We start from the raw sequence: 22,421 nt of genomic DNA on the forward strand, positions 1-22,421 counted from the left end.
CCACATTATTGCCATCTGCCACCATGTTGCCCATTCATTTAGTCTGTTCTATTTCTTTTTGCAGCCTCTTTTCTCCCCACCAGCTTTGTTTTGTTAGTGAACTTGAAATGTATTCAAGTGATTAATATAGATTGTAAATAGTAACGGGCCTTCCAATGATCCTTATGGCACTTCTAGTTACAGCCTGTCAACTTGACGATACTCCCGCTTATCTCTATCTTATGCTATTTGTTGGTTCACCAATCTTCCATCCATGTGAGTGTATTATCCCCAACTCTATGAGCACTTACCTTGCATATTAACCTTTGATGTGGCACCCTATAAAATGTGTTTTAGGAATCCAAATATCTACTGACTCCGTTACCTACCCTATCAGTTACATCCTCAAAAAAAACTAACTTATTTATCAAACATTTCTCTTTGAAAAACTGTTGATTCTGTCTGATCACACTTCAACTTTCTCTAGGTGCATGTTAAAACTGCTGTAAAATATTCCAATTTGTTTTATGACTGTCCAGCTAATTGGCCTGATGTTCCACTTTTTCCTTGAATAGTGATAGTGCCCTAATGTTAACTTCCAAACTGCTGGGACCATTCTAGGATTTGGGGAATGTTAACCAGTGCATCTGCTATCTCTAGAGCTAACTTGTTTACGCAGACAGGTACAGGGATTTGTTGCCTTTAGGTTTCTCCAATACCTTTTCTCTGGTATTAATTACTTTATATAATTTTATAAGAAGCCCCTTTGTTATCCTGTATTTCTGGCATGTAATTTGGAATTAGATTTTTACTTTGGATGCCCTCGTTATAGCTCTTACAATCTGCATTTACATTCCTGGATAGTTTACTCATTCTCTTTTTCCCTCTTTGGTCATACCTTGCTGTTTTCTTTTAAATTCCCAATTCCCAGACTTACTTTTGCAACATTTAAAAGCCAATTTTGATCTCCCACTATCCTTGACTTCCCTAGTAAACCATGGGTGGATTTCTTTGCAAGTTAATGTTTTTTCATCATTTTGAATCAATCTTGAAATGTTTTGCTGTCTATTTACCACCATTTCTTTTACTCTATTTACCCAGTCAATTGTAGCCAACTCTCCCCTCATACATATGTTTCAGTTTAAGATTGTTATTTCGGACTGGTATATGCTGCTTTCACTCTGGATGTAGAATTCAATTGTATTATCTCAATTTTTTCCCCAGAGAATTTTTTACTTTGAGTTAACTTAGGAAAAGGCACTGGCTGTGTAGAAAGTCCCAGTCAGCCTGTGATCATTGGCTTCGTTACAAGCTACCTGCTACTTGTAGGTGATTAGCAATTCTGGCTTCACTCTGACCTGCAGCAAAATGACTCTGGTGGTAGCAGCATTCTGTGGCTGGTGAAGCGGAATTACCTGCCTACCCACTTATGTTCCCAGTTCTATATCAGAGCCAAAATCCTGTCCTTTGCCTCTTTAATAGTGATTAGATCAAACAAATTTATTGCTTTTTGTGCCACTACTTCAACTAATGAATGCTTAATGCATTCAGATAAAGAGCCTTCATTTTAGGGCTTATGAGCTAATTCGCTACTTTTGTTCAACTCTTTTCTTTTCCTGTCCTATCCGGCTTATCTTAACCCTAATTGTTGCTCTTTTCTATTACCTCGACCTGAGGCCTAAATTTCCCTTTACCTGATCTCTCTCCCCATAACTTTAAATTTAAATTTGTTTTAGTTTAATTCATGTGCTTTCAGTGGTGTTTTTACAGAACATAGCCACTGTTTGGATACATTTTTTTAAATCAGGAAGTTACATAGACATGTAATGTGCAGTTATTAAATCCTGTATTAAAAAGTGTATTTTGTACACACCTAAATTTGAAATGTAAAATCTTCATTTTAAAAAAACAACACTGAGGTGTTACCTCTGACGTTGTGGAGGAAGAAGTGAACATTTGCTTAAATTGCTAATGCCAGTTCAATACTATGACAAAAGATGAAGTTGAAATTCTTAATTTCAGGACTGATGTTATGGTGCAATGTTGCCTCCATAATCCAGCCATTTCTATTTCCTCTTCAGAGTCCCTTTCATGGTGGATATTCTAGTGATCACTAAACTTTCTGTTCTGGATGGCAGTGGGCGAGACAATTTCTCTACTTAGATTTGAATTGTTAGAGTTCTTAATATTCATTAGTAAGGTTTGTCGTATTTCTGAATGAGAAAATTTAAGGTCTTTGTTCCATTACATTGAATTGGGTAAATAAATGTGAGGTCTGTTTAACCTTTTATTAGAACTAATATTAAAATTGGTTTGAAGTTGATGCCCATGAAAACTTTTTAAACTTTTGCAATTATTGCAAGCATTATGAACTGTTGTAGAATTTGTATTTTTGATTTTATCATCTTGGTGTACAATTGAAAATGTGCTTTTGTTTTAATAGGGTACAGAACCCAAGCTCATTGCCAGTACTAACTGTCGCTATGAAATTGAATGGGTTACTGAATATGCCTGCCCCAGAGATTACCTAGAAAGCCATAGCTGCAAGCTTACAAGTGACCAGCATGACATCTCCATTGATCTGACTCCCCTCAGATTGACTGGTGAGAGAATACATTTTTAATAGATTAAATGTATTAACTGTAATAGTTGGTGTCACTGCAGATGTCTAGAGCAGTGAAATAAATGCTGGTAGAAATGTAAGCTTAAGTTATTCTGCTGGTTGTTTTGGGGGTGATTTTAAATGAAATAAACAGAAGACTGCGGATGCTGGAATCTGGAACAAGAACGGAGAATGTTGGGAAAACTCGGGTCTGGCAGCATCCGTAGGGAATGCAAACAGTTAACGTTTTGAGTCCATTTGGCTCTTCATAGTTTAATTGAAGTCTTGGTATAATGAGAATACTTTCTAAGACCTGTCTAAAATTGTTGTTTCAGAGCCATTGTACATTCAACCCCAAATGTCAGTTTAATTTGTATAAAAACAAGGTCTTTCAGGAACAGTGTGGATTTAAATCTTAGATTAACATACTTTTGTGGGAGTAGGAAAGGGTTGAATGTATTCCCTGTTGGTTTGCAGCTAGTCACCATTTAGTGCCTTGAGCAAGTGACTCCTTGTGTATGAATTAAAGTAAGTGCCGTGTGACAACATGGTATTTTGTGGACTGTTGCTGATATCCCCACGCGTGCATATACAGCAGGATATCTGATTAAGAGTAGGAGCTTTTGCTTTTCTTCCACTCTTGCTGACTGATGTTGAGGATATCTTAGAAAATACATCTGGGCCTTTCCTAGACTGTGCAATGCACTTTCTTGTGTAGGTTTAGGGAGGTACATTTTGTCTTTACCAACCTATCAAGCTTACGTACCACATTACTCATTTGTGTAATAGTCAGGATGTCTTTTTGGTTTGATAACAGCATCCTGTTGGTGGAAAATATCACTCGTGTAGAAGTGAGAAATGGCTAATCTCATCTCAACTTTTCACTTGCCACATTGCTCATTTATGTGGTAGGCAGGATGTCTCTTTTGGTTTGACAGCAGCCTTCTATTGGTGGAAAACATCACTCGTTGCCATTGAATGGTAGCAGTGAGAAATGACTAACTTCATCTCTTATCTATCAGGGTATTTTGAGGTAAACTGGGCAGTTTACAGATCCAAAAGGGGCAGCTTCAAAGTTTGAAATGGAGCATCTTTCCTTGACATGTCAGTTGAAACGTCCGCAAATTGTTCTTTACTACCGTCTACTGCACACCTCCCTTGACTGGTCAGTTTACACGTTGGTATTCCTACAACTCTAAGCACTGCAGAATTGGCCTCATCAGAAATTTCAAATAGGATCAGAGTGATTTTTTTTTCATGCAACCTTGATGCCAAAATAGGAGACATTGAAGCTCTCCGGCCAGCTCATGGCTGCATCAATCAGATTATTGATCACCATAAAATCACCAATGGGCCAAAGATAGTTTTGACCTGCAAAATGCCCAGTGTACCTCAAATTACCCTGGAAGGATAAAGTATCTCCGCTTGAGGAAGAGGTGAAGCTAGATGTTTAATGTTACTAGCATGCAGTAATAGTGCGAGTGACGTTTTCTACTAGTGGAATGCTGCCATCAAGCCAGAAAGATGTTCTGTGTGTCGCACAAATGAGCAATGAGCACTGCTGCCTCAGTGTCAGGGACAAGGGTTCGATTCCCGGCTTGGGTCACTGTCTGTGTGGAGTTTGCTCATTCTCCCCGTGTCTGTTTCCTCCGGGTGCTCTGGTTCCCTCCCACAGTCCAAAGATATGCAGGTTAGGTGAATTGGCCATACCAAATGTTCCTCTGTGTACCCAAACAAGTGCCAAAGTGTGACGACTCGGGGATTTTCACAGTAACTTCATTGCAGTGTTAATGTAGGACTACTTGTGACTAATAATTTTTTTTTCAATGTGGTATATGGATTTGGTGCTGATATGCTAGGTACGTAGGCAGTATTTTCCAGCGATAGCTGGATTGCATCATGTCCCTTCAGCTGTTTGTAATGGAAAGAATACTGACTCTACTCAACCAACCAGCATTTACAAAGTTTAAAACATAAATGTGTAATGTTACTAACGATCCTACAATAGGGAAGCATTTTCTGAGCAATCCCGAGTGTGGTAAGAATCGCACTGACCAATTTCACATTCAGTCGGGCTCTGACTCGGGCTTGCTAAAAGCTACGTATATTCATATGCAGGGAACTGACCTTTGAGGAAAATGAATATATCCAAGCATTGTTTATTCAAAAAAAATTGCAAAAGCAATAGCCTCCTGGTATATTTGTCATGGCAATGTCTCGACCAATCAGAGCCAACTTTCCAACCACACTGCAACACTTTTCTCCTTGCAGTATAAATTGTTCCCGTTGAAATTTGGCATTCTTGCGTGTTGTCCTGATGAATGCAAGATGAAAAGCTTCACAGTATGCCTTTTTTAGCAGTACGAAGTTCTGTACTACCAAAGGAGAGGTTTCTTTTCATGTGACACTGGTGCCAGTACTTTGACAGGAGATGGGAAGAAATTGCACTGTTGGAACAGGCTTGAACTGATTGGGACCAGTGCAATAGTGAGGTGGCAGAGACATTTAAATTAATAGAATGGAACGTGAAAATAAATCTACAAGAACTGAAACAAAAATATAATAACTATAATGAAATGAAAAGAAAGCAGAATGCATTAGCCTCTCCCAACTGTGTATACTCTCTTCAGCAAGACTTATGCAGTGCCTGACCATGTTGACATGCGTAAACTGGCAACTTCACGCTCTGAGGAGGCCTGCCCCCAGATATGGCCCACAAGCTGGTGCCCACAAACTAGACCCTCTGCTATGGGTAAATAGCCCCACTGCCTTGTGCCTTGGGAGAGGCGACTAAGGGCATAAACGCTGACTGAAACTCTGGAATGGAGTACCATGGTAGTAATGTGGTAAATTGGGCAGCTTTCCAAAAGGACCTGCAACAGAGCTGGTATCAAACTATACTGGGTAAATACAATGTCTAATATATTGTATTTGTCCAGTACAGTTTGATACCAGCTCTGCTGCAGGAGTCGCTGGAAAGATGCCTGATTGATCACAGACTTCCACTGATGGGACTTCATTCCAGATTTGACTGACTGCGTGTTGCCCAGCTTGAGGCAGGCAGTAGCTATTCAATGAGGTGCAATGATCTCTCCCACTGTCAGAAATAACTCCTGGTACTTGTATTCTACACCAAACGAGCAAGAGCTTATAGCCAGTAACTGCTTCTTCCAGGGCGGCACGGTAGCACAGTGGTTAGCACTGCTGCTTCACAGCTCCAGGGTCCCGGGTTCGATTCCCGGCTCGGGTCACTGTCTGTGTGGAGTTTGCACATTCTCCTCGTGTTTGCGTGGGTTTCCTCCGGGTGCTCCGGTTTCCTCCCACAGTCCAAAGATGTGCGGGTTAGGTTGATTGGCCAGGTTAAAAATTGCCCCTTAGAGTCCTGAGATGTGTAGGTTAGAGGGATTAGCGGGTAAAATATGTGGGGGTAGGGCCTGGGTGGGATTGTGGTCGGTGCAGACTCGATGGGCCGAATGGCCTCCTTCTGCACTGTAGGGTTTCTATGATTCTATAACATAAAACCACGAAGCTGGTGTACCCTCTTCAGGGGGCAGGCCTGGCCAAATATTAAGACTCTGAATTTCCCAAGCATCAGGGAATGTAACGTTAGTGGATAACATTAGTGATGCTGACAGGGGCCCCGATCTCCTGCTTGCTTCAATGGGTGCTTGGAGCTAGGAGTCATCAATGAACCAAGTGGGACGGATGCAACAAGGTGACGCAGGCTATGGTCATTCCTGCATTAATAAATGGATTTTGAAGTCAAATAAGCTAACTCACGAAAGATGAAACTTTGGCAACTAATCAAATACCTTAAGCTCAATATTTTCCACAAGGGATAATCATACCATTCACTGCATTTAGGAGCAACGTTGGAGGCTGCATTTTACATAATGTTGTTTAAAGCAAATGGATTTAAGGTGACAGTCATTTTATTGCCTATTTTAGTGGCTTTTTTGGCACAATAGTTTTAAATATATGCTTGCTCCCATGTTTCAATGTTTTAAATTGTTTTTGACCAGACTCTACCATGCCATATCTTGTTATCCCCAAGAAGAGCGATGATACCACTGATGACTACTACTATTACCTGAACGTGTGTGGGCCGATCAGTTCTGGGGGCTGCAGTGATGCGAAGGGTTTTATAGCATCATGTCAAACAAAAAAAGATGTTTCTCTCCATAAGATTGCAGGGCGATATCAAAATCAGATGCTCAGGTATGTTGTTTTTAATTTGATTGTTTTTGGTTCAAGGTGTCAATCCCATTTTTCATGCTAGGCCTGACTTGAGATCCTTGGAAATTGATGAGTGACCTTCAGCAAAAGTTCTTTATAAAAGAGAAGAACTAGATAAGGTTTTGATATTGGTATTCCCATTTGGATTTTATTTCCTACTTTTGAAATGGTGATTAACACTTGAAAAGTACTTCATTGCCTGTAAAGCACTCTGAGATGTCCTGAGGTTTAGATTTTATGTTGATATTCTGAATGCAGAATACGTGTTCACACATGAATGAGATCCCAAATGTGGGGGGGAAAACATTCTCGCTCCAAAGGACCTTTGGGATAATTTTGGTACTCACCAAATTTGGAAAACTTGTTCTTCAAATCTGAAGACACTTCACAGGAGAGTTGTTAAACAAATTGACAGTGAGCCACAGCAGATATTAGAATGGGTGACTAATATCTTGGTCAAAGCGGTGGGTTTTTATTAAGTATCTGAGGAAGAGAGGGAGGAACAGAAATTAAATTGGGGCTGCACGAAAGGCGGATTTGGGAAAGTAGAGCTCTGAGGCTCTTGGGGCTGTGGGATTTTACAGCAATAGATAGGGTTGAGGCCGTGGAGGATTTGAACATGAGGATAAGAATTTTAAAAGCAGACTTTGCCAAACCAAGTGTTAGTCTGTCAACAAACCCCGATGGGGGAAAGAATTGGAAATTCATGTTTACACACCGATGTGTCCCAAACAGGGAAATAATTTGATGCAAAGGATCTCGGGTTGGGATAATTTGGAGTTGTGCATTGATGAAACTTAGTAACGTCAATATTGGAAATGTAGATATTTGATCAGTGCATTGCAGCAAAATACTCTATTTGGGGCTCCTCTGGTACATAATGCATGTTGACAGAAAATGGTCTGCTGAAAATTATATACACTTCATACTTCCTGGATTCATCTGGAAATTACTTTTTGCACCTAAGTAATTTTACCCATATATCATTTTGTGACAGCATTATATCCAAGTCCCAATAGTGACAGTGATTTAAGGGTGGGAAAATGTGCCAAGTTAGAAGTTGCTCTGGGAAAGATTTTTCTCCCACTGCCAAAGCTGCTTCTCTAATGCTTGAATGTTGCAATAGTATTCTGTCCCTATCTGCGTGTTACCCTGTATTCTTCTGTTAAGTGTGTTCAGGTATATGGTAAAATCTACCATAGAAGCAAGAACGTGAAGCCATTAATTGTCATGAGTTAGTGAACTGTTGAATTTTCCCATGTAATTTGGGAAAACGTTACAACACAGCTACCAATCTGGCAGACCGACTTTCATATTCTTCTGACAGTCAGCTGAAATGTCGGTGATTTAAGAGTTGCACTTCAAATGAAACTTGGTTTCAGTGACCACATTCACAACATTAATTTTCACCTTTGTACCATGCATAGCCTTTTCATGTAAAATGCAATGAAAGATGCTACATTCTAAATTTGGGTTGCTGACTTGCAATTTGACCTTCATTTTGGCTATAAATCTAGCTATCTCGTCTGACAGTCTGGATACCCCTCTGTGTCCATACTCCCAGTTTTTGTCCAGTCTGTGTCCAATTTGTCTAGGGCACTCACCAAGGTGGAGACAAAATTGATACATCTGACCAAACCGTCAACATCTTTTCCCAAAGGTAGGGGAGTCTAAAACCAAGAGGGCATAAATTTAAGGTGAGAGGGGAGAGATAAAGGGTCCAGAGGGGCAATTTTTTCACTGAGGGTGGTGAGTGTCTGGAAAGAGCTGCCAGAGGCAGATACAATTTTGAGTTTTAGAAAAAATTTACAGTTGCATGAGTAAGTTTGGTATATGGGCCAAATGCAGTCAATTGGGACCAGCTTAGTGGTTAAAAACTGGGCGGCTAGGACAAGTTGGGCTGAAGGGCCTGTTTCCATGCTGTAAACCTTTGACTCTAACCCCACTTGTGCACATGTTCTCTTCAAACTCCGGATATTTATGTTGCTTACAGAGCCTCACAGATACACCACTGCTATCATCAAATAGTGTTGAAAAAGCAGCAAAGGACTTGATCTGAAGTCGAGTATTCAAATTCTCTGTCAAATCCCTTTTTCTTCCTTGAATGTATCGTTCACTCCCAGTTTGAATCTGTTCAGTCTGACATCTACCCTACTCTGAGCACTAAGAGCTCACCATACTGCCATATTGGCTCACCATACTGTCACTCCCCACTTGTCAATATTCCATTCCCTGTTTGGTTTCACTGTTGAACTCCTTTGTCCAGCTATGAGCTGGTTTTGTGTGTTTTCCTATTCCGATATAGCCAGTGCATCTCCAGTGAAGCTTTTTCATCTGTTATGTTCAGAGCTCCCAAGGTTCTATACTTGCTCCTTCCAGTTTGTCTGCATGATGTCCCTTTTACAGGAGCAGCTTCCACCTGGATGCAGATGATGCCCAGTCCCTATTCCCTCTAACAAAACCACCTACAAGTTGTGAGGCTATCGATCTGACAACATGGGGCAGTTTGCAGCTTAGAATTTGACATTGGAACAACTTTAGAACCATTCTTTAGCTCCTGTCAGAAACTTGATTCCCTTGCCATCTACTCCATCTCTTTCCCCAGCTGCACTATTTTGCAAATTTGATCCGTGAAGACTTGAATGAGCTTTTAAAAGTATTGCCAAGTACAAGGTCTGCACAAATCAAAAGCAGGTGGCCTAGAGGAAGCAGGGAAGCAATAATCATCTGGGCAGAGAAATTGCCAATCTGTTTTAAAAGTTTCACTCAGTATGCCATCCTCCATGTGGGTATCTAATGATATGGCACTGAACGAGATTTGGTTTGAGGATCTGAGGTCCAAAGGCAGAATCTCAAAAGTTAGTACTCTCAGGATTACTATTTTAGCCATGCACAAATTGGAATTGGACAAACCGGTTCAAGGGTTAAATGCGAGGCATAGGTGCAGAAGACAAGGATTTCAATTCACATGGCATTAGCATCAATTTGGGGGAAAGGAACTTGACCCATCAAGTCTATTTGCACTTAAACCAGGGTGCAGACACTGTTTTGGTGAACTGAACAACTGGGTGATAGCGCTTCAAAATAATAGGGGTAGGGGGAGGGATGGGAAGAAAAAAAGAGTCCAACTAAGAATAATTTGTAAGCTTAAAGAGAAACATCAAACCAGGAGAGATTGGCGATTTTGAGGTAAAAGGTGAAACAGTGCCTCAGGAAGGGTCTCAGAAGCAGGCCAATCCCTTGAAGAGTATAGGGGGTGTAGGAGTCGAGTTGAGAGAGAAATCAGGAGGGAAAAAAGAGGACACGAGATTGTTTTGGCAGATAAGGCAAAGGAGAATCCAAAGAGCTTCTACAAATACATAAAGGGCAAAAGAGTAACAAGGGAGAGAGTAGAGCCTCTTAAGGATCAACAAGGTCATCTATCTGCGGATCCACAAGAGATGGGTGAGATCCTAAATGAATATTTTGCATCAGTATTTACCATTGAGAAAAGCATGGATGTTAGGGAACTTGGCGAAATAAATAGTGATGTCTTGAGGAGTATACATATTACAGAGGAGGAGGTGCTGGAAGTCTTAAAGCGCATCAAAGTAGATAAATCCCTAGGACCTGATCAAGTGTATCGCAAGGACTGATTAGGGACAGTCAGCATGGCTTTGAGTGGAAAATCATGTCTCAAATTTAATTGAGTTTTTTGAAGGGGTAACCAAGAAGGTCGATGAGGGCAGTGCAGTTGATGTTGTCTACATGGACTTTAGCAAGGCCTTTGACAAGGTACCATGTGGTAGGTTGTTGCATAAGGTTAAATCTCACCAGATCCAGGATGAGGTATCTAAATGGATACAAAATTGGCTTTTTGACAGAAGCCAGAGGGTGGTTGTAGAGGGTTGTTTTTCAACTGGAGGCCTGTAACCAGCGGTATGCCTCAGGGATCAGTGCTGGGCCCACTGTTATTTGTCATTTATATTAATGATTTGGATGAGAATATATGAGGCATGGTTAGTAAGTTTGCAGATGACACCAAGATTGGTGGCATAGTGGACAGTGAAGAAAGTTATCTCCAATTGCAACGTGGTCTTGATCAATTGGGCCAGTGGGCTGACGAATGGCAGATGGAGTTTAATTTGGATAAATGCGAGGTGATGCATTTTGGTGGATTGAACCAGGGCAGGACTTACTCAGTTAATGGTAGGGCGTTGGGGAGAGTTACAGAACAGAGAGATCTAGGAGTATAGGTTCATAGCTCCTTGAAAGTGGAGTCACAGGTGGACAGATTGGTGAAGAAGGCATTCGGCATGCTTGGTTTCATTGGTCAGAATATTGAATACAGGAGTTGGGATGTCTTGTTGAAGTTGTACAAGACATTGATAAGGCCACACTTAGAACCATAGAACATTACAGCACAGAAACAGGCCTTTTGGCCCTTGGCTGTGCCGAATCATTTTTCTGCCTAGTCCCACTGACCTGCACCTGGACCATATCCCTCCACACCCCTCTTATCCGTGTACCTATCCAAGTTTTTCTTAAATATTAAAAGTGAGCCTGCATTCACCACTTCATCTGGCAGCTCATGCCACACCCACCACTCTGTGAAGAAGCCCCCCCTAATATTCCCTTTAAACTTTTCCCCCTTAACCCATGTCCTCTAGTTTTTTTTTCTCCCCTAGCCTCAGTGGAAAAAGCCTGCTTGCATTCACTCTATGTATACCCATCATAATTTTATACACCTCTATCAAATCTCCCCTCATTCTTCTACGCTCCAGGGAATAAGTCCTAACCGATTCAACCTTTCTCTGTAACTCAGTTTCTCAAGTCCCGGCAACATCCTTGTAAACCTTCTCTGCACTCTTTCAACCTTATTAATATCCTTCCTGTAATTAGGTGACCAAAACTGCGCACACTACTCCAAATTCGGCCTCACCAATGTCTTATACAACCTCACCATAACATTCCAACTCTTATACTCAATACTTTGATTTATAAAGGCCAATGTACCAAAAGTACTCTTTACGACCTTATCTACCTGTGACGCCATTTTTAGGGAATTGTGTATCTGTATTCCCAGATCCCTCTGTTCTGCTGCACTCTTCAGTGTCCTACCATTTACCTTGTATGTTCTACCTTGGTTTGTCCTTCCAAAGTGCAATACCTCACTTGTCTGCATTAAACTCCATCTGCCATTTTTCAGCCCATTTTTCCAGCTGGTCCAAATCCCTCTGCAAGCTTTGAAAACCTTCCTCACTGTCCACTACACCTCCAATCTTTGTATCATCAGCAAATTTGCTGATCCAATTTACCACATTATCCTCCAGATCATTGATATAGATAACAAACAACAATGGACTGAGCACTGATCCCTGTGGCACACCACTAGTCACAAGCCTCCACTCAGAAGCAATCCTCCACTACCTCTCTCTGGCTTCTTCCATTGATGTGGAGATGCCGGCGTTGGACTGGGGTAAGCACTGTAAGAAGTCTCACAACACCAGGTTAAAGTCCAACAGGTTTATGGTAAAGCTTATGGTATTTGCTACCAAATAAATCTGTTGGACTTTAACCTGGTGTTGTGAGACTTCTTACTGTTCTTCCATTGAGCCAATGTCTAATCCAATTTACTACCTCTCCATGTATACCTAACGACTAAACCTTCCTAACTAACCTCCCATACAGGACCTTGTCAAAGGCCTTACTTGGAATACTGTGTGCAGTTCTGGTCACCCTATTATAGAAAGGATATTATTAAACTAGAAAGAGTGCAGAAAAGATTTATTAGGATGCTACCGGGACTTGATGGATTGAGTTATAAGGAGAGGCTGGATAGACTGGGACTTTTTTCTCTGGCGCGTAGGAGGCTGAGGGGTGATCTTGTAGAGGTCTATAAAATAATGAGGGGCACAGATCAGCTAGATAGTCAATATCTTTCCCCAAAGGTAGGGGAGTCTAAAACTAGAGGGCATAGGTTTAAAGTGAGAGGGGAGAGATACAAAAGTGTCCAGAGGGGCAATTTTTTCACACAGAGGGTGGTGAGTGTCTGGAACAAGCTGCCAGAGGTAGTAGTAGAGGCGGGTACAATTTTTGTCTTTTAAAAAGCATTTGGATAGTTACATAGGTATGATGGGTATAGAGGGGTATGGGCCAAATGCGGGCAATTGGGATTAGCTTAGTGGTTTAAAGAAAAAAGGGCAACATGGACAAGTTGGGTCGAAGAGCCGGTTTCCATGCTGTAAACCTCTGACTCATATGGCCCATCAAGCCTCCTTCACATTTCAATACAATCACGGCTCACCTTCGGCTTCAATTCCACATTTCCATCAACTCCCGGTATTCCTTAATTCCCAAAAATGTCTATCCTAGCCTTAAATATATTCAACAACGGAACATCCATAATCTACTGGAGTAAAGTTTTCCAACGATTTACAACCCTTTGAGTGAAGAAATTCCTCATCGAAAACATTTAAAGGTTTCATCATGGAAAATTTTTAAAGTCCGAATTATAGCTGAATTAAGGCAGTGTGTGTGTCATGGTTGTAGGGTGACCAAGGTTGGAAACTAAATATTCCAAAGTAAATCACTGTTAGAACAGTAGGCAAAATTGAAAAAAGTGCAGGGTAACCCTGATAAAGCATCAAAACAGTATTGAGGAAGCTCAGTAAATCAGGATGTAGATTCAGTATGACTAACTTAAATGTCCCCCTAACAGTATTATACAGAATATGAATTAGATAATTAGAGGAATGTGTTACAAGGTTATTACAACGATTGAGGGATAGTTTAACCTTCAGAGACACTGGGCAAACCAAGTAGTAGATTGCAGAAAGAGCTCATTCTATGCATTCAAGACCATTCTCTAATAGACTCTGTCAAAGAATCAATAAGGGAACAGATATTTTTGACCTAATGTTGTGTAATTTGCCAGGGTTAATTAGTAATAATATAAACAGTCCTCTGGGGAAGATGGACCACACAATAAAACTTCATAATTAATGAGTTATGAAAACTAGGGTTTCAAATTTAAACAAAGTTAATTATATAGGTTATGAGGGGCAAGTTTGTCAAGATAAATTGGGAAATTAAATTAAAAGATGGAAGACAGTGGCAAATATTCTCAAAGAATGTACATTCCCCTATTGAATAAAAAAGCATGGATAAACTACCTCATCAATGGTTAGCTAGAAGTGATGTATAGTGTTAGATTAAAGAGCTTACAATCTGCCAAAATGAATAGATTTAGTTCTGAAATATGTTAGGCCATGTAAATTATCCCTACAAAGCTTTTAAGCCAATGAGCAGTTTTATTAAATTATTTTTTGACCAAAACTATTTTCAATGAAATTTGGCTGAATTTCGTTGTACATTCTACCACACCTACTATTATCATTGCATCGCCAGTGACTTCCCAGGTTGCCAACAGATCCAATACATCAGCAGTTCTTGCTTTGATAGAATGGTGTGGAGTTGGCAACTCAGTCTGTGATATGAACCATGTTAGGTCCATCAAATGACTGCAGTAACAAGATAAGATTGGAGAATCAGCAGAAGCTATCTATAGCAGTAGATTGGGTCAAAATTGTTTTATTTTAAATAAAAGTAAGCAACTGAGTTTGTGGTGGTTATAAAACTGGGATGAAAAACTTTGCATGAATTGCAGCCTTGATTTGTTTATTCCAAGAATATGAAAAACCATTTACAGTGGGGAGATGTCGATGTAGTGGTTACATCGCTGGACTAATAATCCAGAGGCCCCGGAAAATTCTCCGGGGGCATAGGTTGAAATCCCACCATGGCAACTGGTGGAACTTGAATTCAAAAATATAGAGCTAGTCTCAGTAATGGTGACCATGACAACTATGGTTGATTGTTGTAAAACCCATCTGGCTTATAACCTTCAGGAAAATAAATCTGCCAGCCTTACCCAGTCTGGTCGCCAGCCCCATAGCCACGTGGTTGATTGTTAACTCTCTGCTGAAATGGCTGGGTAAGCCACTCCATCACAGTTAACTTAAAAGGAGATTGTCAGTGTTTCATTGATCCTTGTGGTGCCTCTCCAATAGGGATAAATCACTTTAACAACTTTAAAATTAGTTGCAAAGGAATAGCTGGCCACAGTTTAGAAATACGTTAAACCTGTTTCATGCATGCAAATGTTGCTGTAATTTGAAATGCAATGCCTTTATTCTTGAGGTTGTGTTTCTTTTGTACACCAGGTATTCAGATGGTGATCTGACATTGACATATCCTGATGGCAGTTCGTGCAGTTCTGGATTCCGGCGAATGACAATAATAAACTTCCATTGTAATGAATCGGCTGGTAAGGTTAACTGCAAAATATATGCTGTTTTTATGGGTATAGAACATAGAACAGCACAGAACAGGCCCTTCAGCCCACGATGTTGTGTCGAACTTTATCTGAAACCAAGATCAAGCTATCCCACTCCCTATCATCCTGGTGTGCTCCATGTGCCTATCCAATAACCGCTTAAATGTTCCTAAAGTGTCTGACTCCACTATCACTGCAGGCAGTCCATTCCACACCCCAACCACTCTCTGCGTAAAGAACCTACCTCTGATATCCTTCCTATATCTCCCACCACGAACCCTATAGTTATGCCCCCTTGTAATAGCTCCATCCACCCGAGGAAATAGTCTTTGAACGTTCACTCTATCTATCCCCTTCATCATTTTATAAACCTCTATTAAGTCTCCCCTCAGCCTCCTCCGCTCCAGAGAGGGCAGCCCTAGCTCCCTCAACCTTTCCTCATAAGACCTACCCTCCAAACCAGGCAGCGTCCTGGTAAATCTCCTCTGCACTCTTTCCAGCGCTTCCACATCCTTATAGTGAGGTGACCAGAACTGCACACAATATTCCAAATGTGGTCTCACCAAGGTCCTGTACAGTTGCAGCATAACTCCACGGCTCTTAAACTCCAACCCCCTGTTAATAAAAGCTAACACACTATAGGCCTTCTTCACAGCTCTATCCACTTGAGTGGCAACCTTTAGAGATCTGTGGATATGGACCCCAATATCTCTCTGTTCCTCCACAGTCTTCAGAACCCTACCTTTGACCCTGTAATCCACATTTAAATTAGTCCTACCAAAATGAATCACCTCACATTTATCAGGGTTAAACTCCATTTGCCATTTTTCAGCCCAGCTTTGCATCCTATCTATGTCTCTTTGCAGCCTACAACAGCCCTCCACCTCATCCACTACACCACCAATCTTGGTGTCATCAGCAAATTTACTGATCCACCCTTCAGCCCCCTCCTCTAAGTCATTAATAAAAATCACAAAGAGCAGAGGACCAAGCACTGATCCCTGTGGCACTCCGCTAGCAACCTGCCTCCAATCCGAAAATTTTCCATTCAAATATACCAAATATACAATCTGTCTCAGGACTTGAGAAAAGTATATTGTATCTCAAGTCTATTGTTATGCGTTATTGAGATTATACTTCCGTTAGATGCTGTGTACTATTCAAGTTTGTTCCAGTACTAAGATTCCCAGTCAAAATTAAATTTCCATTTGATTTCTGACTATTTTCTATGTACATAAATTGATTTTCTTTTTGTGGTTGCCTGGTTGTTTGAGTCCAAACTGTAGAAGCAATGGGAAGGTTGGGCTTTTGGGAATAGTCTGTCAACATTGTTGCAGAATAGGATACTTCTATTTTCTGACCTGAGACCCTAATGATCACTCTTTTAAATAATATTGTCCAAATTCAACCTTAACTGCCGATATGAACTTTATTATAATTTGTGTGATAGACTAAACCACTGCGCTGCTCATATAGTTGGAGGGATTAAAGATGAGAGAATCTACAGCTTAGAAACCAAGCATTTGACGTAATTGTTTGATATCTGTATTTATGCAAAACACAAGCTTTCTTCCACTTTAATTATTTCTTCCCACACTGACCCCGTATTCCTTTGTTGCCTTCACTCTCGAGTGCATGAAGCCTCCTGATAAATTTGCTATTTGTGTCTGTTTCTGTCACTCCATGTGACTGCGGGCTCCATAATCTCACCATAGAGATTTCTCATAAATTCTTCATTGAAATTTAATGTTGCACTTTCTGGGTGAATGTTCTTTTGAAGTTGGTGAGAATTTGTAATGTTACTAAGGATAGGTTATTACAGAAAGCAATGTGCTCTTGAACAGGATAGTCGGTCCTCCAAGTTTGACGTACTATCTAATCTATCTGGTCGTCCTCCTGTTGAATTGTCCTGCACGGTTTCATTTGGTACATGTAAAAAAAAAAATCAGCTTTTTAATATTTTATGCAGGAGTTAGGCATTTTGTTATAATATTGCATTTCTCTAAACTGTAAATCTATGGTGAATTGAATTGTGTGTTTGAGCAAGACAGGAGTTGAGGTTGAAAACCTCATCTATGTAAACATGCAACAGCTGAAAATCTTTGCTGTGTAAATCTGTTTGTTGAGCAGCTGAAACTTGCATTAGTTACCATCTTTATCTGTCTTTTCTATAGTTGATGGAGGGAAGGGTAAACCAGAATTCAGTGCTGAAGTTGACTGCACATACATTTTTGACTGGGGTACAAAATATGCCTGTGTGAAAGAAAAAGAAGATCTGCTCTGTCGGGCTTCCGATGGAAGGAAACGATATGATCTTTCCCCTTTAACTCGATATGCAGGTGAGATTTCCTACTTTCAGCCATTTTGAAATAAAATCTGTATTTGGCAAAGGTCTCTGTTTGCCTATCGTACTTGCCTACTGTCAATTAGTTTTTGATGCTGTGAACACAAAGTAAATTTTAATTCTATTGATTTGCCTCTTGTGTACTAGATACTTTGAATTTAACAATATTGTAAATGCTACTACAGAGTCAAAAAGGAGAAATGGGACGTTTGATATTCCAAAATACAGTTTTCAATTTGGGTATCTTCCCATGTTTCTATTGATTGAGGTTCAAAATTTGTACAGTAGGCTGCTTTTAAATTATTCACTCAGTCTCCCAATTTTTTTTTTGAGGGATCAAATTGTAGAAAATTTACAACACAAGGTGACCATTTGATCCTTGGTGTCCATGCCAGTCGACAAAACACTACTCTGCCAAATCCCACTTCATTGCAGTAGTTCACTAGCCCTGCAGGTCGTGGTCCTTTATGTAAACATCCAAATACACTTTACATTTGGACAATTTCTGCCTCCACACACTCTCTTGACAAGAAAGTTCTGGGTTCCTAACACGTCCTGCCTAAAAAAAAAAGGTTTCCTTGCCTCTCCTCTAAAGTTGTGGCCCTTTGTTTTTGGCCACTCTGCTAGGATAAATTGCTTGTTTCCATTTATTCTGAGCCCCTCAATTTTATGCACTTCAAATTGTCACCTCTCAACCTCTTCCGTTGCAAGGAAAAGATGCCCAGTTTCTCATAGCTACAATTTCTGACCCTGGTAACATTCTCAAATGTCCTTTGTGCAACTCCAATGTAATCATACCTTTCCTGTAATGTGGTGACCAGAACATAACACAGCGGTGATCGAACAAGTGATCATATACTGTTCTAACATAACTTCCTGTTTCTTTTATTCAGTGCCTTGGCAAATAAAGGAAAGCAAATCATCTGTTTCCTTAACGTCCATATCAGCCTGTTCTTTATGTATCTGTGGTTGGGTGCTCCAAGGCTCCTCTGGTCCAACTGATTGTCATCCTTATTTGCTGAAAATTCCTTTGCCTTGTTGTGCCTCCCAAATACATACATACCTCTCACTTCTCTGGATAGAATTCCATATTGCACCTTCCTGCTGAACCTATCAAACCATCCTCATCTTCCTGCAATCTAAAATTTTCCTCCACACGGCCAATGTTTGTATTCTTTATCGTTGAGTCTAAATCATTGATGTAAACTATAAAAAGCAAGGGCTGAGTACAGAGTCCTGCAAAATCCCACTGGTAACACAGACTTCCAGTTGTAAATATGTGTCAACCATTACCTTTTGCTTTCTGCTACTAAGCAAACTTTGGAAACAATTTAACACACTCCCTTTTGTCCGCAACCGATGTTAACTGGCCTATAACTATGCTGATTACCCCTTTCTCCCTTTTCAATTATTGTTGCCAGTTCTCGAATCCTCTGCTGCGACTTTTGTAACTCAGGAGAATTGAAGTGTGATCTGAGCCGCTGCATTTTCCTCCCTTTTAACAACTTGGGATATATTTCATCCAGGCTTGGTGGTTTGTTTATTTATAAAGATGTCAAATTCTTAAATGTTTCCCCACTCTGTTTAATCCATCTGATATTTCACACTTTTTCTCCTTTTGAGCGTGTCGGTCATTTGACAACAAAAAATTAATCCTGGTGAAATATTTGAATATGAAGCTGGATCTGAGATTTGACCAGAATTGGGATCAGCCCAAAACCATTAAATGTTATATAATATAAATAAGCTGATCTTACCGATGAAGACTGTTGCTGCACATGAAGCTATTATGCAGCAGGCAGTGATCAGTATGAATGTGTTGGTTTAAATTGCCACAACGAGTTCCTTTTTAAACTATGTTGGAAATTGTGTTAATATGCAGCAAAAGAAGTTCCTGAATCGAACACCCACAACTGGGAGGCATTGGATAGCAGCCGGGTGAAACCTGATCGGCAACGGATCTATATTAATGTTTGCCACAAAGTGCTTCAGGATGGTGGGGCTGCAGAATGCCCTGAAGATGCAGCAATCTGTGCTGTTGGTAAGTCAATAAGTCACTTGTGTTTCAAAAAAGGAATTCTGTGCTTCATTACATAATCATTGTATTGAGCGCACACTAAGTGGTTTGCATAAAAAATTCATTTGAAGTATATTGTAGTGCTTTGCACTTGATGGAGGGCATCCCAAAAGTAGAAATTACTGCATTTGACATTGTAAACTCCACACACTATGAAAACACTAGTACAAAATCATACTGGAAACAATAATGTAGTCCACATCTGCGGCGACACGAGTTCACATTTCCAATGTGACATTTCATGACATTTTGTTAGAGATGGGAGCCTTGTATTTATTTATTTTTTAAAATGTTGTACATCAAAGTAGGTCATAGTTTACAAGAAAGTGATGTGAGTATGATGAGCAAATGCAAGATGTATAAGAAGTAACAAGCAAATGTGCAAAGACATTGCGGGTCAGTAAGGACAGGATGTTTTGAATGGACATCTTCCATCAATGTTGCAGTGTTGTTCTGATGGAGTATGTGCACTCTATCAATGAACCTGCCTTTTGTCAGTACAGGAACTAAGTAATCTGCCTTTCCAGCATTTTCTATTTGTAACCTGCAGACATGGGGCTTTCTCTCACCAACTTGAAGGAAAATTTATCTATTAGACTTGAGTCCACCATCTGTCTCCTGCCTTTCCACTTGAGAAACTGCAAGGTGTGCGGGAAGATATCTTGTTGTGCTGATGTATAGTATAATGGTATATTGACTGATGTGGAAAGAGCACTGCAGAGATTTATTTGTTTGAACACCGCTAAGTTACTTAAAAATTGAAGATAATCAAATTAACCCATTGCTATTTTGTTTTAAATGTTGTCATCTCCTAGGTGAAGGTCTAAAGAAGAACCTTGGAAAATTTGTTTCATCCCCTAAAAAAGAAGGCAATAATATTCAGCTGATATACTCAGATGGTGATAAATGCAGAGGAGATGATCGAAGCAAGACTATAATCACTTTTATATGCACACCCGGTAAGTTAGTGTGCTTTGTTTCTATTTTAATTGACTTCCTGTCCAGTATTGGAAACTGCAGGGGGTATTTGTATGTATCAGAAGGTACTGTGGATATTTCCAACACACTATTAATGTGTAGGAAATTTGCATTCTATATTACAGATTTTGGGAATTTTATTATGCTTTTCATCAGAGAAACCATTGATAACATGGTGGAATCTCTAACATTTGAAGCAGATGCACTTTGGAAAATAGATTAGCTGATTTTTTTTTTTTTGCAGCATTTCAATGAGTTGGAGATTTCATGGAACTGTGGCATTGTATTATGCCAGATTGAGGCACTGATTTATCAGCATAGTAGTGGTAAGGTTGAGAAGGGCTGCTTGAAGTCGAGCAATGCACAATGAATCATAGAAACCCTACAGTGCAGAAGGAGGCCATTCGGCCCATCGAGTCTGCACCGACCACAATCCCACCCAGGCCCTACCCCCACATATTTTACCTGCTAATCCCTCTAATCTACGCATCTCTGGACGCTAAGGGGCAATTTTTAACCTGGCCAATCAACCTAACCCGCACATCTTTGGACTGTGGATCTGAGGATCCACAGCCCAGATGGGTCTGAGGATCCAGCCATGGTTCAAAACATATGAGAATGATGGGCAAATTTGTCCCAGAAATCTCTCATAGTGTGTGAAAACTCAATGGTCAGCAAAAATTTCAAGATGGGTTACTTTGGACGAGTAGTGAACATGGAAGACAGAATCTGAGAGGCTTGTAGACAGTGTGAGGGTGAGGATACGCAGGTGACTGAGAAGGGGAGCGCTCAGACCGAAGGGTTGAGATGTGTGTATTTTAACGCAAGGAGTGTAGTGAACAAAATGGATGAGCTTAGAGCGTGGATCACTACTTGGAAGTGTGATGTGGTGGCCATTACAGAGACTTGGTTATCATCTCAGGGACAGGACTGGATACTTCAAGTGCCGGGTTTCAGATGTTTCAGGAGGGTCAGGGAAGGAGGCAAGAGGTGGGGGAGTGGCACTGTTGATCAGGGATCGTGTCACGGCTGTAGAAAAGATGGATGCCACAGAGGGATTGTCTACGGAATCTCTGTGGGTGGAGGTTTGCAACAGGAACGGGTCAATAACTTTACTGGGTGTTTTCTACAGGCCGCCCAATAGTAGCAGGGATGTGGAGGAGCAGATTGGGAAGCAGATCCTGGAGAGATGTGATAATAACAGAGTGGTCGTGATGGGAGATTTTAATTTCCCAAATATCGATTGGAATATCCCTAGGGTAAGGGGTTTAGATGGGGAGGAATTTGTTAGGTGTGTTCAGGAGGGCCTCTTGACACAGTATGTGGATGAGCCTACAAGAGGAGAGGCTGTATTTGATTTGGTATTAGGGAATGAACCTGGGCAGGTGTCAGATCTGACAGTGGGAGAGCATTTTGGGGATAGTGATCATAACTCTATCTCCTTTACATTAGCATTGGAGAGAGATAGGATCAGTCAAGCTAGGAAAGTGTTTATTTGGAGTAAGGGCAATTATGAGGCTATTAGGCAGGAAATTAGAGGCATAAATTGGAAGGAGGTTTTCTCAGGGACATGTACAGAAGAAATGTGGCACATTTTCAAGGAAAATTTGTCTGGAGCTCCACACAGCAACGTTCCAATGAGACGGGAGTTATGGTCGGTCACAGGAACCATGGTGCACGAAAGTGTAACGAATTTAGTCAAGAAGAAAAGAAAAGCCTACAAAAGGTTCAGGGAGCTAGGTAATGTTAGAAATCTAGAAGAGTATACGACTAGTAGGAAGGAACTTAAGAGGGAAATTAGAAGAGCAAGAAGGGGTCATGAGAAGGCCTTGGCAGACAGGATAAAGGAAAACCCCAAGGCATTCTACAAGTATGTAAAGAGCAAGAA

At 40.6% G+C, this 22,421-nt stretch overlaps 1 protein-coding gene across 1 annotated transcript in view; it reads left to right on the forward strand.

The window, feature by feature from the left end:
- igf2r (insulin-like growth factor 2 receptor) overlaps nucleotides 1–22,421 on the forward strand; it is a 175,573-nt gene that overhangs the window by 52,545 nt on the left and 100,607 nt on the right. Inside the window, exons 8-13 of the mRNA XM_078230119.1 lie at nucleotides 2,423–2,582; nucleotides 6,604–6,799; nucleotides 15,022–15,125; nucleotides 17,309–17,473; nucleotides 19,361–19,519; nucleotides 20,371–20,514. Coding sequence (XP_078086245.1) covers nucleotides 2,423–2,582; nucleotides 6,604–6,799; nucleotides 15,022–15,125; nucleotides 17,309–17,473; nucleotides 19,361–19,519; nucleotides 20,371–20,514 — 928 coding nt within the window. The remainder of the gene's footprint in view (nucleotides 1–2,422; nucleotides 2,583–6,603; nucleotides 6,800–15,021; nucleotides 15,126–17,308; nucleotides 17,474–19,360; nucleotides 19,520–20,370; nucleotides 20,515–22,421) is intronic.

The sequence above is a fragment of the Mustelus asterias genome, chromosome 15 (assembly GCF_964213995.1).
Source record: "Mustelus asterias chromosome 15, sMusAst1.hap1.1, whole genome shotgun sequence".
Lineage (NCBI taxonomy): Eukaryota > Metazoa > Chordata > Chondrichthyes > Carcharhiniformes > Triakidae > Mustelus > Mustelus asterias.